Source organism: Salvelinus fontinalis, chromosome 20 (genome assembly GCF_029448725.1).
Source record: "Salvelinus fontinalis isolate EN_2023a chromosome 20, ASM2944872v1, whole genome shotgun sequence".
In the NCBI taxonomy this organism is placed as follows: domain Eukaryota; kingdom Metazoa; phylum Chordata; class Actinopteri; order Salmoniformes; family Salmonidae; genus Salvelinus; species Salvelinus fontinalis.
The window spans coordinates 18,862,455-18,878,888 of record NC_074684.1 but is presented as its reverse complement, the minus strand read 5'-3'; the positions used below and the strand labels follow the sequence as shown (position 1 = coordinate 18,878,888).

Below are 16,434 nucleotides of genomic sequence, written 5' to 3'. Positions count from 1 at the left end.
TTTTTAAATATTTCATCCAAATATTTCATCCATTATAGAATAAGGCTGTAAAATGTGGAAAAAGTCAAGGGGTCTGAATACTTTCCGAAGGCAAGTGGTTTCCATCTGAGGTTGTTAATGACACCAGTTTTTCCTGTCAAGTGCTCAGATGAACTTTCCCAATCCTGGAAAAATGGAAATGAGAGGGGAAAATTTGAGAGGCTATGGTTTTAATTTGTTTACTTTTTTCCTGGCACTTAAAATTGGAAAGCTGTTTACTCCTCCAACCAGATGCCTCTCCAGGAAAACAGGCACACACCATTTCTTTGGAACACATCTTGATGACAAATTGCAGTCTTCCATATAGTACTACATGATGGTGATTGCAAAGGGCAAATTTAACGTTTGGCTAAATATGACAGCTTTTAGACAGCTTGTTTACAGCACAAAACAATTGCATGGCTTGACGATTCATCAATTCTAAATAGAATGCTTTGATTTTATCCAGGAAAGTCCAGCTGAGGTCAGAAGACCTCCTTTACACAGGAGACCTTTGTAAATTATACATTGTAAAAAAAAATACATTGATCATATACACTTCGTTGCATACACAGTACAGCAAAAATAGAGATAATCTGTAATGTATCTATATTCTAAGTGTCATGCCACAGCACACCCCCTAAACCATACCTAATGTGGCACTTGCAATAAACACTTCACAATAAATCAAATACATTTTTATTGGTCACGTGCCGAATACAACAGGTGTAAACCTTACAGTATAATGCTTATTTTACAAGCCCTTAACTAACAATGCAGTTTTAAGAAAATACCCCCCAAAAATGAAGAGATAAGAATAACAAAATAATTAAAGAGCAGCAGTAAATAACAATAGCGGGGCTATATACAGAGGGTACCGGTATAGAGTCATTGTGCAGGGGCACCGGTGTTGAGGTAATTGAGGTAATATGTACATGTAGATAGAGTTATTAAAGCAACAATGCAGCAGCTTAGAAGGGGGGGGGGGACAATGGAAAAAGTATGGGTAGCCATTTCATTAGATGTTCAGGTGTCTTATGGCTTGAGGGTAGAAGCTGTTTAGAAGCCACTTGGAACTAGACTTGGTGCTCTGGTAGCCGCTTTCCGTGCTGTAGCAGAGAGAACAGTCTATGACTAGGGTGGCTGGGGTCTTTGACAATTTTTAGGGCCTTCCTCTGACACCGCCTGGTATAGAGGGGCTGGATGGCAGGAAACTTGGCCCCGGTGATGTACTGGGCCGTACGCACTACCCTTTGTAGTGCCTTGCGGTCGGAGGCCGAGCAGTTGCCATACCAGGCAGTGATGCAACCCGTCAGGATGCTCTCGATGGTGCAGCTGTTAAGCCTTCTGAGGATCTGAGGACCCATGCCAAAACTTTTCAGTCTGCTGAGGGGGAATAGGTTTTGTCGTGCCCTCTTCACGACTGTCTTGGTGTGCTTGGACCATGTTAGATTGTTGGTGATGTGGACACCAAGGAACTTGAAGCTCTCAACCTGCTCCACTACGGCCCCGTCAATGAGAATGGGGGCATGCTCGGTCCTCTTTTTCCTGTATTCCACAATCATCTCCTTTGTCTTGATCATGTTGAGGGAGAGGTTGTTGTCCTTGCACCACACAGTCAGGTCTCTGACCTCTTCCCTATAGGCTATCTCATCGTTGTCAGTGATCAGGCCTACCACTGTTGTGTCATCGGCAAACTTAATGATGGTGTTGATGTTGTTTCTGGCCGTGCAGTCATGAGTGAACAGGGAGTACTGGAGGGGACTGAGCACGCACGCCTGAGGGGCCCCCGTGTTGAGGATCAGCGGGGCGGATGTGTTGTTACCTACCCTTACCACCTGGGGGCGGCCCGTCAGGAAGTGCAAGATCCAGTTGCAGAGGGAGGTGTTTAGTCCCAGGGTCCTTAGCTAAGTGATGAGCTTTGAGGGCACTATGGTGTTGAACACTAAGCTGTTGTCAATGAATAGCATTCTCACATAGGTGTTCCTTTTGTCCAGGTGGGAAAGGGCAGTGTGGAGTGCAATAGAGATTGCATCATCTGTGGATCTGTTGGGGCGGTATGCAAATTGGAGTGGGTCTAGGGTTTCTGGGAAAATGGTGTTGATGTGAGCCATGACCAGCATTTCAACGCATTTCATGGCTACAGACGTGAATGCTACGGGTCGGTAGTCATTTAGGCAGGTTACCTTAGTATTCTTGAGCACAGGGACTATGGTGGTATGCTTGAAACATGTTGGTATTACAGACTCAGACAGGAGTGGTTGAAAATGTCAGTGAAGACACTTGCCAGTTGGTCAGCGCATGCTCGGAGTACACGTCCTGGTAATCCGTCTGGCCCTGCGGCCTTGTGAATGTTGACCTGTTTAAAGGTCTTACTCACATTGGCTGCGGAGAGCGTGATCACACAGTCGTCTGGAACAGCTGATGCTCTCAAGCATGTTTCAGTATTACTTGCCTCGAAGCGAGCATAGAAGTTATTTAGCTCGTCTGGTAGGCCCGTGTCACTGGGCAGCTCTCGGCTGTGCTTCCCTTTGTAGTCTGTAATACTGTAGTTTGCAAGCCCTGCCACATCTGATGAGTGTCGAAGCCGGTGTAGTACGATTCGATCTTATTGCTGTATTGATGCTTTTCCATTTTGATGGTTCATCGGAGGGTATAGCGGGATTTCTTATAAGCTTCCGGGTTAGATTCCCGCTCCTTGAAAGCGGCAGCTCTACTCTTTAGTTCAGTGCGAATGTTGCCTGTAATCCATGGCTTCTGGTTGGGGTATGTACGTACAGTCACTGTGGGGACGACGTCATCGATGCACTTATTGATGAAGCCAGTGACTGATGTGGTGTATTCCTCAATGCCATCCGGAAGAATCCCGGAACATATTCCAGTCTGTGCTAGCTAACAGTCCTGTAGTTTAGCATCTGCTTCATCTGACCACTTTTTTATAGACCGAGTCACTGGTGGTTCCTGCTTTAATTTTTGCCTGACTGTTTGTGGTTGTGGACAGGTGTCTTTTATACTGATAACAAGTTCAAACAGGTGCCATTAATACAGGTAACGAGTGGAGGACAGCGGAGCCTCTTAAAGAAGAAGTTACAGGTCTGTGAGAGCCAGAAATCTTGCTTTTTTGTAGGTGACCAAATACTTTTTTTCCACCATAATTTGCAAATAAATTCATTAAAAACCCTACAATGTGATTTTCTGGAGAAAAAAAATCTCATTTTGTCTGTCATAGTTGAAGTGTACCTGTGATGAAAATTACAGGTCTCTCTCGTCTTTTTAAGTGGGAGAACTTGCACAATTGGTGGCTGACTAAATACTTTTTTGCCCCACTCTATATTAAGAGGCTGGCTCCAGCGGCCATCCTGCAGTCCTGATCTGTCTGTTGTAGCCGTTCATCAGAGATGGTTGGACTTGAAGAGACAGGACAAAGGCAGATGGATGGCCGGTGTCTGAGTGACACAGCCATGTCCTTGGGGCGGATGCTCAACCGAACACCTGCACGCCACCCTGATGGAGGTGTGAGGACAAGAATACATATAACGTTCTCACATACAACTGTCACAGCAGCATGCCACTGCATCCGCACGCCTGGATAAGAAACAACCAATAGCCATTTGGTGGCTGGTTAAAATGTATTGTGTGTAATGTATTCCTATTTAAACATTCTACCTGAATATCAATATGTATTACATGTTAATCTCTACATGATCAGTGTAACACCATTAGCGGACATTTTTACAATGATACCTATTTAGTGTTGTAGCACTTGATTACTTGAATTTGACTATGTATTATTGAGTAAATAAGATTTTCTTTTCAGTTGCAATATTCATGAGGATGACAATCTGACAATCCAAAATAGGTTTGAGTTACTGATCATCTATGGTGAGAATTCCCATGACAATTTCCGTAAACAGAATAACTTTCAAAGTAAAGAAATCAAAACTAATCAAGACTAAAATACCCCTAAGATTAAAGTATCTTTCAAAGTGATCTGAAAGAGAAACACGTTAGTGAGAATAACCAACCTAGTTGTGTCAGAGCGGATTAAACCAAAGGGAAGTAACTATGTGTTCTACGCAGTATGACAGTGATAGCCTAAGATTAGCAACTGGAGAGCTCTTTCAGGTTTTACAGAAGAGCTTTAACTGAGTTAAGTTTACCAAAGGTTTACCAAAGGCCTACACTTGTTTTGTGTGCAGACTCCTGTTGCGCCTATGGTCCTGTAAAGTAGGACATGTACTGTAAAGAAGGACATGTACTGTAAAGTAGGACATGTACTGTAAAGAAGAACATGTACTGTAAAGAAGGACATGTACTGTAAAGTAGGACATGTACTGTAAAGAAAGACATGTACTGTAAAGTAGGACATGTACTGTAAAGAAGGACATGTACTGTAAAGTAGGACATGTACTGTAAAGAAGGACATGTACTGTAAAGAAGGACATGTACTGTAAAGTAGGACATGTACTGTAGGCCTATGTGATATTGCAAGTGTGTCCACATACAGTGAGGCCCAAAAGTATTTGGAAAGAATTAAAGCATCGAGGACATTTTATTGTAGTGGTATTTATTTGAAAACAACAATCCGTTTTATTTCCACCTGCACTGTGATTAATTTTTGAAACTGGGGTCTTCCATGATATTGTACTTTCCACTGAACATCACAATGTTACCCTTTTTATGTATGTTTAACATTTTTCTTTTTTTTTGTTTCTATACTATGATTTGTGCTTTGATACCTTAGATTTGAAAGACATGTTAATACAGTTAGGTGAATACCAAGGACTAGTGACAAAAATGTCCAAAGAGTAAATTACACAGATCTTATACACACCATACAAAATACAGATATACACACACGAGTGACTGGCTGAATGCTCCTGTTCGTTTAGGTTGTTTATTCACAAACAGGTTTTTAAAAGCAACTGGATTCCAAATCCCAGTTCCAAAATTGATATACAGCATTATTGGATAGTACCCCCAAAATGTAGTAAACATAAGGTGCATTTTTCAGAGTTCTGGATATCTGTGTGTACAAGCATTTAATATCTTTTGTTTTGTTGATGAACTGACGTCATTGCCCAGAATGAACTCTTTCCATGTATAAATGTGTATGACTGTGTGTGTGTAAGCCGCTGGGGTCTCCTCGTAGGTAACACACTGGTGTCTCACTAATCTCTCTCTCTCTCTGTGTGTGTGTGTGTGTGTGTGTGTGTGTGTGTGTGTGTGTGTGTGTGTGTGTGTGTGTGTGTGTGTGTGTGTGTGTGTGTGTGTGTGTGTGTGTGTGTGTGTGTGTGTGTGTGTGTGTGTGTGTGTGTGTGTGTGTGCGTGTGTGCGTGCGTCTGTATATGTGTGTGTGTGTGTATACAAATTCATGGGCATTCAATATTTACATCAGCTGGAATGTTCCCCACACTAATCAATAAATCAAGTACTTCAAGCAACGTGATTCACAGAAGATCAAACTATCTTTAATATTTCACTACTACTTCAGTAAGCGCTGAATGAAAACAAAAAATAAATGCACATTGATTCACTTAATGCTGAACAGTTCTACTTTTTGTAAAAAATGTAAAATCACAACTAGTGTAGCCAATCCAGCGAACAGGAGAGAAAAAGGTCCAAGCATTTAGAACTAACTACCATACTGTATGTGGGTGTCAATCTAAAACCTAAGTGCACATATATATTCTATATATATATATATATATATATATTTATATACTAGATATATATTCTGGTAAATTGTATCATATGTATATACCTCCAAGTAAAGTGCATTCACTTAGGTGTATATAAATACTTCTAACATATAAAGCCATTTTACAGTGTACATATTGTTTGCTCTAATTATGCCATAGCAAAACCCATGCTTTACATAGAAAAGGCATCCACAACATTAAGAAAAATTTACATTTTATGAAACATGATACAATAAATAGTATTATAGAATTGCTGCTGTACACAAAAGCCATTTAATTTCACTCATATAAAAATAAGTTTTAGTGCAACCTTACATATATTGATACTTCACATCATTCAGACTCAAGTGTCTAAAAAAGACGAGAAATTGCATTTATTACAAAGCTGATACACAAACGTGATATATTAACATATCTTCCTGCTTAATATGCTTATAAGAATATAAGCAAAAAGTAAAGAAAAGGCACGCACATCTGTACATTTAAAAGTACCAGACTGGAGTCCATCATCAATTTGGTCAGGCTCATATATAAGTTAACATACTGTATGTATATTCTCTGAAAATTTAAATAAGAAAGAAATTGTTAAAATAGCAAACCAGGTTATAAAAGGCATGCTATACATTGAAACTACAGAGTATCTACTTAATTTGCTTGTTTAAAGACTTGTTTGTGTGTGTGTGTGTTTAAATGTCTGTTTCTCTGTGTGCGCGTCGTGTGTGTGTGTGTGTGTGTGTGCAATTGTACGGGTTGATGTCTTTACGTTGCACGTCCTTCCCTTTTTAACAATGTTCACCTGTTCTCGGTGGCATCCTTTAATATATTTTTGCCTCTCTTTGTGCTTTCTGGTCTTTCCCCTGGGCTCTGTTGACCTGGCGACCTCTCCTTGGCACAGTGGCCTGGGCCTGCCGTGGAACCCGCCGGGCCCTTTGATGTGGCTGGCAGGGAGGTCTCCAAGCTGGAGCTGGAGTGTAGGGGGAGAGGGGAGGCAGAGCGGCCGTCCGGGGACTGCCTAACCTCTAGGCCACTAAAGTGCTGAATCCTGCTGGAGGCTCTCTCCTGAGGGCTGGGGTAAGGGGAGTGAGAGGAGTGAGGCAGTGGGGGGGGGTGTCTCTGATGGGCGTCTGAAGAGCACACCAACATGCCCTTCTCCAGAGTGTCATGTTCTGTAGCGATGCGGAGCGAGGCGATAGCTTTGGTACAAGTCTGTATGCTTTCCTCCTGCTGCTTAATGTCCTTGCTGTCTGACATGTCTGCGCTGTCCTGGCGACTTCCTGACCAGGGTAAGGACGGGCCAGGGGAGGGGACCGGCGTCCCCCGAGAGGAAGAGGATGATGACACCATCCTCTCCTGGCGCTGGGGTGAGTCGGACGACCCGGTGGAACCCCTGGACCCTCCTCCTCCCTCGGCCAGGTGGAAGGAGACCTCGCTGGTGCTGGACTCCTCGGACGTGCTCTTCTGCAGGGGGAGGCGGGCGGGGTGGGCCAGGCCGGTGACTGAGGTGGGCACGGAGGGAACCATCTGGATGCCGCCGATGGGGATCATGGGGAAGGAGGTGCGGACCTGTTGCTGGGAGTGCAGGGGGAGGTGGCTGAACAGGCCCTGGTGGGGTTGAGGGGACTCCTGGCTGCTGTGGGGAGGGGAACTCTTCTTCTGCTCCTGAAACAATACAAGGTGAATTCAGTACAAGGTATAGTGGATCAATAGGGTCTGTGGATCTTAGTATGCAGATGATCTCTGAAGGTACTAAGTAAATGTCACAACTATATGCAGCAAAACATCTACACTGTGGTACACCTAATGATGTATAAAGTGCTAACACTTGAAAATGTGGGTTCGTACTGACTGAGAAACTGTGAATGAGGAAAAGATTGTAATGGATTTTGAGAAGGTAGGAAAAATCTGCTCACACACGACAAAACTATTACCAGCTAAAAATAAGTCAAATATGAATATTTGAAAATGATACAGCTGAAGCAGGCTCCATGTCATGCTTTATTTAAACTGGGGTTCCTGGAAAGTCTGGTTTAACAAGACTCTTAAGAACAAAAACAGCAGTTATTAACCACTGGGTGATGAGCCAAGCTACGGCTGCCTTATCTTTACATCACTCAGTTCCATGGAAACAAGCCAGATGGCATGGTATTTTACCTATTTCCCCAGGGATTTTTAATTAGCCATATATAGAAATAGAAATGTCTGCACATAGAGTAGCACTATATGGTGGTCCTTCATGGGTCCATTGTACTTTAACTTTAAGTTAGACTCTCTAAGACGGTTGAAGGCAGAGACCATTGATTCATTAGTTAACATTCCGTCAGTAAGGAGCAGTTTATGAAGGCTCAAGTGCAGTGTGAATAGAATAGAATAGAATAGAAGAGAACAGTTGAATATGTTCTGGAACACTGACCGTCTCCATCTCTGAGTGGCTCCTACTGCTCTGGCCCAGTGGCACCATCTCTGAGTCTAGGTGCTGGCTTAGACTCCAAGGGGCACTGTGATGGTGCATTCCCCTCCTGGGGGAGACAGGTCTGATCATGCCCCGGTAGTGACTGCGCGGAGACAGCTCCCTCCTGCCCGCAAGGTCCCTGCCCGGTGACGTGGGGCGTCCGGCGTGGGACAGGGGCGAGAGGTGACCTCTGGCGGACAGGTCCCTCCGAGGCGAGAGGTCCCTCCTGAAGGAGATGTCTCTCTTGGGGGAGATGTGCCTGAGAGGGGACACCTCTCTGTGGGGTGACAGGCGGCCACGGGGGGACAGGTCCCGTCGGGGGGAGAGGTACTTGCGTGAGGAGGTGGTGGGGGAGGGCTCTCGGAGAGGGGAGGACCCCAGGCCTGGAGAGGAGAGGCGAGACGGGGACAGGTCAAAGGAGGAGAAGCTGTGATCTGTGGACAGGCCAAAGTCCTTGTCCATGGAGCTGGGTATGTCTAGCCTGTTCTTATAGTCCTCGCCCAGGGCGCCCTGCAGCAGACGCTGGTACTCTGCCATCTGGCCCTGGCCTGCACGCTCGCTGGGCACCATGAGCTGGGTGATCTGGATGCTAGGCAGGCTGGTGAAGTAGCTGAAGATGGGAGGTTTGGAGCCTTGACCCAGCAGGTCTGAGGAGCAGGCGTTCTGAGAGGCTGCCACAGCCGTGATGGAGAGAGACGGTATGCCATAGGGCTGAGGGCTAGTGCTTCTGGAGCGCGTTTTCGGCGTGGAGTCGCCATCGTAATCGTCGTCATCGTCTTCATCATCATCCACCTCATCCCCGTCATCATCAGAATCATCAGCGTCTGAGAACTGGTGGTCCGCCATAATGCCTAACATCTTCCCAGACTCCCTCTGGCCATCCTCGCCATTGTCTAAAAAGAAATATATTGGTTAATCAACCGTTGATCCAGTCGCTATGCAAATGCAATAACAGTAGCCTACTTTATTCTGCAAGACAAATAAAGGGCATTTAGTGCAGTCATAACAAGGAAATGGGATATAAAAACACAGTAGGACTTTTTATATTTATGCGTTTACAGATATTTTACAGCAACCGCAATTTATTTCAGTGGGATTGAATAGGTCACTGGAATTCTTTTATACTCTATGCAGAATGATGGGATTCAAGCAGGGAAAATGTGAACCGTGTATCTTAAAGTTGGTTATTTTACATAAACCTGGCAGAGAGGCGGCTCCTGCTTTTCATTACGATAATTGTCCCTCAAGAACCGCACCAGTGCAATTTACAGGGCCCGGTATTTATGAAATATTGGTTCATCTCTACACAATGTGCTCAGTCAGTCTGTCTGATTCATACCAGCTTCCTCGGCGTCTGCATCCTCCACAGATGTCACTGACACCCCGAGTTCCAAGCACTTCTTCATGTGGGCTTTCGACTTCATGTGTTTTGTCAGGTTTCCTGAAACAAGAGTTTACAACTTTTAAAAAGTCTTACTGGAAGCAGCATAGAACGTTACTGAAGCAGAGAGAGAACCTTGCCACTCTCCTAATGCAATGTAAACCGAAGTCTATATTTGCAGTTCTACATAAATCATTTTCCAGTGTGAACACTGTTTATGTTTGAACTATCAGGTTAAATTACTTGAGAGGAAAGGTGTTCATTTGTATATATCTGGTTATATGAAGTGGAAGAAGGAAACCCACCTTTAGTTTTAAAAGCAAAGTTGCAGAACTTGCAGACATACGGCCTGACATCGGTGTGTGTGCGGATGTGTTTCTTCAGCATGCTTGGCTTCTTACAGCGGATCCCACACTCTTCACATATGTACTTCCCTCTTCCTCTGCCCCGCACGTAAACATAGTCTTCATTGGATTTGTACCTGAAATCATAACAAGATCAGATTTTTCAACGTTATTGGAGGATGTTGAGTATATCAATGCATGTGTTAAGGGGGCATATATCCAATACATCAAACAGACCACTTTGCATTGCGAAAGTTTGCCTTATACTGCTTAAAGAAAATTATTCTGGTGCCAAATTCAACTGGGTATTGGTCAGAGATATTTTTACAGCTGTTCCCATTTATGAAATGGAATTCTTATAATTTTTTCTCACTGTACATGGTAATATGATAAAAGAGACATTCCAGATGTGTGATTTTGAAAACATTTCAGATGATTGAAAAACGAATTTGGAAATCTATTTTTTGCTTGCACTGAAGCAAAATGTTACAGTAGCCTCATGCACAGTAGTCAATAATACCACGGCTGTTAAACAACAAAACTTTGCTCTACTATATTTATATAAAAACAGTGGCCTATACTAGTAACTCCTTTCAACCACATTTAAAATCCATCTGAAAAATCCATCATGTTTTTTATCTATCAAATTTCTACAGAAAACACCCTCAAGTCCATAAATGGGAAGTAATTAAAAATGTGAAGTAATTTAAAAAAATCAAGTAATACTTAATTTACAGTTATCACAGTCATTGTATTACCATTTTCAAATAATATAATCTCTGAAGAAGTGGTTTCAGCCACCAGGCAATAAATAAAGTGCTGTTCATCTGCGTTTCACAAAACTGTACATTTTGTGTAAAAGTCACAACAATATACAAATTTAGGCAGCCGTCTCGAGAAGGTGCCACGCTGATATTAAAAAGCTTTCAATAAAATTTTAATGGCTAATGGCAGCCATCTTCACATACCCTCCTTCAAAGATTTTGATGCGAGTAGGCTCAGCCTGCTTTGAGGAGGCCTCCTTCTCTCCGTGGTCCTCCTTGACTCGTTCCCTGGAGCTCAGCCCCTTGATTTTCTTCCCATATTTGCTCACATCTAGCTGCATGAGCTCTGGCTTCATCTGCAAGTGAAAAACATGCATAACACTCAGATAAATCCTCACAAACACACAAAAACACGATGGCAGATGTACTGGAATATTGGCTTCAAAATAGACTTTTATCCCAGATTGGTTTTTAATATTGTAGGAGATTTCAAATTCTCTAAAGCATGCAAATTCTAAACCTTGAATACTTATTTAGTAACAAACCGTTAACCACCCATTAACCAATATATACATTAACTATGAATATGACGGCATGCTGTATGTGACGTGTAATTACCTGTTCAAACTTCTGCTTCCAAGCAAGAGAGGACACAAGTTTTCCAGTCCTGGGTTGATACATAGCAGCCATCGTGTAGGTTTCTGTGTTCTTCCTCTGCTTGGAGCAGAGCAGTGCCAGAGTAGACTTGGTGCTGAGACTGAGAGGGTTGGGGTTGTAAGAGCTGACGCACCAGGAGCCGTACACAGAAGTCAGTGGAGTCGTCTGAGCGTTGTTTGGCTTGGTGTAGTTCAGGAAGCACCAGCTGACACTGGTTGTCGTGCGAAGACTGGGGAACTGAAAGAACTGCTGAACGTCTGCCAGATCTGTGAGCATTAGAGTGCTTCCAGCAGCACCCCCACTCTGATTGGCAGCTAGCTGCACCAGCATGTTGACAGGGATCTTGCTGCCCATGAGTGGCTTGGCTTCCTCTGGAGTGTCACTGGAGGAGACCATGAACTGTGGGCTGCAGCTAGCCTCTGGGGTGGAGTCATCTACGTCCAGCTCCTCTGGGGACTCTCTGCCACCAGGGAAGTCCGTCACGATTTGCAGAGGGGGAGTGAAGCTGTCAGCTGGTGGCACATCAGGTATGTGAGGTGCGTTGGAACGCACTGGGATTTTGGTGGAGGGGAAGTCTGCTGGTGGGGAGGAGGACATCCTCTCCTGATCGTCCATTGAACCCTCGCTCTTCAGAGGGGAACGCGTTGATAACTTGCCGCTGTCTTTCGAAGCACTCAGCTCGACAGCGCTCAGCTCCTTTACAATCTGACCGTACATCTTCTCCTCCTTGACCCGTTTCTGCTGTTTGGTCTCTATAAAGAGTTCCAGGCTACTGGCTGGTGATAGCATCCGCTTGCTTCCCCCAATACTGGAGGACGCATCCGTGGTGGAGATGGTTCCTGATGTCAACGACAGCGGAATTCCCGTGTTCAGTCTCCCGTGTTCAGTGTTCAGATCCGGAATATTCCACAGTGGATAACGTAGAGCTCCCTCAGGCTGACCAAGGATCTGAGATAAATTGAAGCCAACGCCTTGCTTTGAAACAGTGCCACCTGTGAGTGAACTAGATGATACACTCTCTGAGCATATGACTCTTGCTGAATAAGTGCTCTGGCCATGGTTAGCTAAGAGTTGTGAAACACTTGTGTACATAACACTTCCGTAAGATGGCACTTGAGTCTGTATCCTAACGGGGACTAGCATACCTGGGAGAGATGACTGTGAACCCGCATTCTGAGTGGCGAAGATTGGCTGGACCTGTTGCAGGAGCACCGTGCTCTCAGTGAGGGTCACTTTAGACGGTAGAGAGCCGTAATGCTGGGCCTGGGGGGAGGCTCTAGAGGGATACTGATAGCTCTGACTGATAGCACCGTCAGCTTTTGCATCGCATTGCTCCTGAATCTGCTGTAGCTGATTAAGAGGTGGGTTGGATTTCTGGATCATGTGTGGTAGACTAGGCTGTCTGATATGTAGTTTCTGTAACTGGTGTGGCTGGAATGCCAGATGCTGCTTGTGTCTCTGTGTGGACTCGGGGTGCCAGAACAGACCCGGCTGACATGGCAGGAAAGGCAGTGAAGCCAAGCTGTTCTGGAGTGAGGAGTATTGCATCGTTTCCTTGCTCATGAGCTCGTGACCTGGATGCTCTCCCTCTGATGACTGTTGACTTGGCAGACGAGATGACTTCTGGAACAGTGGTGGGTCGTCCTGGCTGTCCTCACTAATGCTCTGTTGCAGAAGATGATGATGTGACCCTCTCTTGGGTCTTGCTACTTCGCTGGCTGATGCACCGAGAGAACTTTGAGAGGATGGGGGGCTCTGCCAAGATGAGGGTCCATGGTCCGAGTGCTCTTGCTTGACAGTAATTTCGAGAACACCTTGCTCATGCACCACAGTCTCAGGGTAAACACTGAGGGATGCCTGCCTTACTAGGTAGCCCCGTCTCCGATCTTTCATGGCTGATGCACTGGAGTAAACCTCTCCCTGTCTGGATGATGTTGAGAGGCTGCCATAGTCAAAGGACTTGCTACGGATCTCTGGGATCTCGGTGGGCAGAGCGCTGGGAGCCTGTTCTGATGAGGAGCGTCGCATCTCCCTCTGCTGGTGATGGCCGGGGATAGTGAGAGAGTTGCCGCTGTACTCAGACTGCTTGCCAAAGTCCTCCTGCTTGGACGGTGACACAGACTTTAGGCTCTCTTCCCTGTCAAAGGACATAGAGAAGCTGGAGCTGTGGGACAGGTTGCTCTCCTGGCTGGGGCTCCTGGACAGGCTGGTGCAGGACTCAAAGCTGGACTCCCCAGAGGAGTGCTCCAGGTCTGCCAGACGCAGACGCTTCTTCTTAGGAGGCAGCTTCTCCGCAGGGAGCTGGGACAGTGTCTCACTCCTCTGGGGCCACTGGAACTCTTCAACGTGCTTCTCCGGCTCCTTGGTTGGTACATCAGGCTCTTTCTCTGGTTTATCTGGCTCCTCTGTCACCCTGATTTCAGGCACTTGGATGTTAGGCTGACGTACCAGTTTGGGGGGCATGTGACAGGGCTGGTTGGATGAAACTAAATCACTGTTGCTTTGCTGCTGCTGCTCCATGCTCTCAGACCTCAGCATAAACTCTGGGCTCTGCACATCCTCTTTGTTCTCTGTATCTGACTGCTCTGAATATTGGCTGGAGGGTTTATCTTGCAGGTAGGCTGGGTGCTCGAAGGACTCTGACTTCTCAAAGGAGTTTGGCCTACTGAGTGAGTTGGTGTGCTGAATGACAGATATAACATTGCCAGCTGTCTTTCTGTCAGAGTCTGGGACTAGCACTACGTCCTCTGAGCACATGCTACTACAGCATGTTTCAAAACTGTCTGATTGGCTATGTGCACTGTACATAGATCCCATGGATCCCTTTCCAGTAGGTGTCCCCCTTGAACCCTCTTGACTACCTTGTTTTGAATCATAATCTCTGACCATATCTACTGAGCCACTACAACTACTGTCGTACTGGACAGGGCCATCCTCCTCATCTCCTACACTCTTTTCCTTCCTGCGTTTACGAGTGGCAATCTCTGTCATTCCCACTTTAGTACCATATGGGCTGTATGCTGTATGCTCTGGCACCACAGGACTGCGCTCCCCTAGCTTTAATCCCACGGATGGGGCTGCGTTCTTGGGAACGTGTCCATAGGTTTCATAGTCGCCATGCCCTTCATGTGCTGAATGCTCAAAAGCGGCCTGTCTCCTAAGCCTCCTCAGACTGGCAGCACCTGGGTAGAAGACATCATCAGAGGTCATCATCTCGTCAAAGGAGTGGCTCACTCTTATCCCCGGTGGGACGTTGAGGTTGGTCGGGGAGGATGTTGGCATTGAGTTACTCCTAATGAGTGTCCCTGAATCAGAAGGAGTCTCTAGTAGACCTGTGTTGCTTTGGCAAGGGCCTGTGGGATACTGCTTAGGGTCAACGCCTGCTAATAGTTGCACTTCACCGCTATCATTTCGGAAAAAAATATGATCCTCAGATATCTTCCCCATTACTATGTTAGTGTCTTGGCCAACAGTGGCCATGCCTACTGCAATGGATTGTCTAGATCTAGCAGAGTTAGGTTTGTAATACCAAGTCCGACCAAACATGATCTCCTCGTAGGACTTTGCGTTTGTGTTGGGAGGGCTGATCTGTTGCTCTGCACTCTCTGAACGGGAGAAGTAGCCTGAGTCTGTGCTGCCTTTGCTGTGTGGACTCAGAAGGTTCAGGGACTGCTGGGACTGCTGGTCTGAGTCCTGTGATCCCTTCTTCTCTGTCAGTCTCAGAGCCAGTCTCTGTTTGATAGTGGGAGAGTCATCCATGCGGCCAACCTGGGAGCTGATGTGAGAAGCCTTGAGATCTGTGAATGGGGGGCACTCCAATGCTGTTGGTGGGACCCCTTGTTTTGGGACAATTAGGATAGGCACTTTCATGGAAGCCATAGCTAGCTCCTCAGCTGAGTCAGCATATGCCGGCTCCCTACCCTTCTCCATTGTGCTTTTGTCCATGTCAAATGATATCTGGGGAATGGGGCTGCCTTTGTCCATAAACATGGAGGCCTCTGCAGTCTCCTCGTCGGTGTCTGTGCTCTGTTCACCGTCTGAGTGTACTTCCGTCTCTCCCACTGAGGACGCCTGATCCATGTCTGTGCGTGAAACTGCCAGTTCGGAGAATGGGACTAGTCCTGCTTTGATGGCATGGGCATGAGATTTCCTGTGTTTGTACAAATTACTCTTGGTTTTAAAGGAGAAACCGCAGGGGACACAAGGGTAGGGGCGTTCTCCAGTGTGTGAACGAATGTGCTTCTTCAGCACGCTGGGTTTAGCACAAGCCCTTCCACAGTAGTGGCAGATGTACTTCCCTGGCTTCTTGGGTTTCTGCTCCTTCTTGTATCCCTCCTCTGGTGGCTCCGGCCCTGACTGGGAATACTGGCCAAAAGAACTGGGTAAACTGGGAGATTTCTGACGAGGGAATACTCCATGGGCGCGGGAGTGTCCAGGGAATATGTCGTCGGAAGGGAGCTGTCCAGCGAAGGGCCAGGCATGGGCCTCCAGACCGGGCTGTGGCTTGGCTCCGGACAGGAAGCGCTCTTGCATGGGCTGCTGTGGGTACGGTTGTGGTAGCTGGTAGGAGTAAGTACGAGGGAAAGCCTGTGCGTACTGACTATCTTGAGATGACTGAACTATTGCAGTTGATAGCAGCTTCCCAGAGCCATACTTTCGTGCTGAGCCAGTAATATTGCTGCCACTGGCACCACTTTGAAGGCTTTCGCGATGCGAGTGCCTCTTTTCCTCCGGGTCAGCGAAAGTGCTTCTTTTTGTGCAAGCTGAGGGCTCAGAGACCCACTTCCTTTGTAGCTTCTCCCGGGGATCCTTGGTGCATTTTGGTCCAGCAGCAGATTCACGTGACTCCATTGTCCCTCTAGACGTCAGTTGGGTTTCTCAAAGGTCAAATGTCAGATGCTGTCACAAATGAAGCTCTTAAACAAAGGGGCCTTCCATTGCTGAAGTTGTTGGGTTGTTCCACATTTGAGTCACGAAGATCCTCTATCGTCTGCATCAGAACACTTTCTTTCTGTCAATCATACTGTAGACTTGCTAACATCCCTCCAATTTTCTGTCCAATTCATTAAATGTATGAAGATCTTTTCTTAATCTGAAAACGTAAACAGAATATATATAT

The 16,434-nt window shown here is 45.9% G+C and overlaps 1 protein-coding gene across 5 annotated transcripts in view; it reads right to left on the bottom strand.

Annotated features, from left to right (window-relative positions):
- Positions 1–4,568: 4,568 nt before the first annotated feature.
- Positions 4,569–16,434, bottom strand: part of hivep2a (HIVEP zinc finger 2a) — a 92,884-nt gene continuing 81,018 nt past the window's right edge. For all 5 annotated transcript variants that reach the window (XM_055872719.1, XM_055872718.1, XM_055872720.1 and 2 more), the window contains 6 exons: positions 11,277–16,407; positions 10,863–11,014; positions 9,856–10,031; positions 9,509–9,610; positions 8,131–9,062; positions 4,569–7,379 (listed from right to left, as the gene is read on the bottom strand). In XM_055872719.1, the coding sequence (XP_055728694.1) occupies positions 6,513–7,379; positions 8,131–9,062; positions 9,509–9,610; positions 9,856–10,031; positions 10,863–11,014; positions 11,277–16,166 (7,119 nt within the window). In that variant the 5' untranslated portion in view covers positions 16,167–16,407 and the 3' untranslated portion in view covers positions 4,569–6,512. The remainder of the gene's footprint in view (positions 7,380–8,130; positions 9,063–9,508; positions 9,611–9,855; positions 10,032–10,862; positions 11,015–11,276; positions 16,408–16,434) is intronic.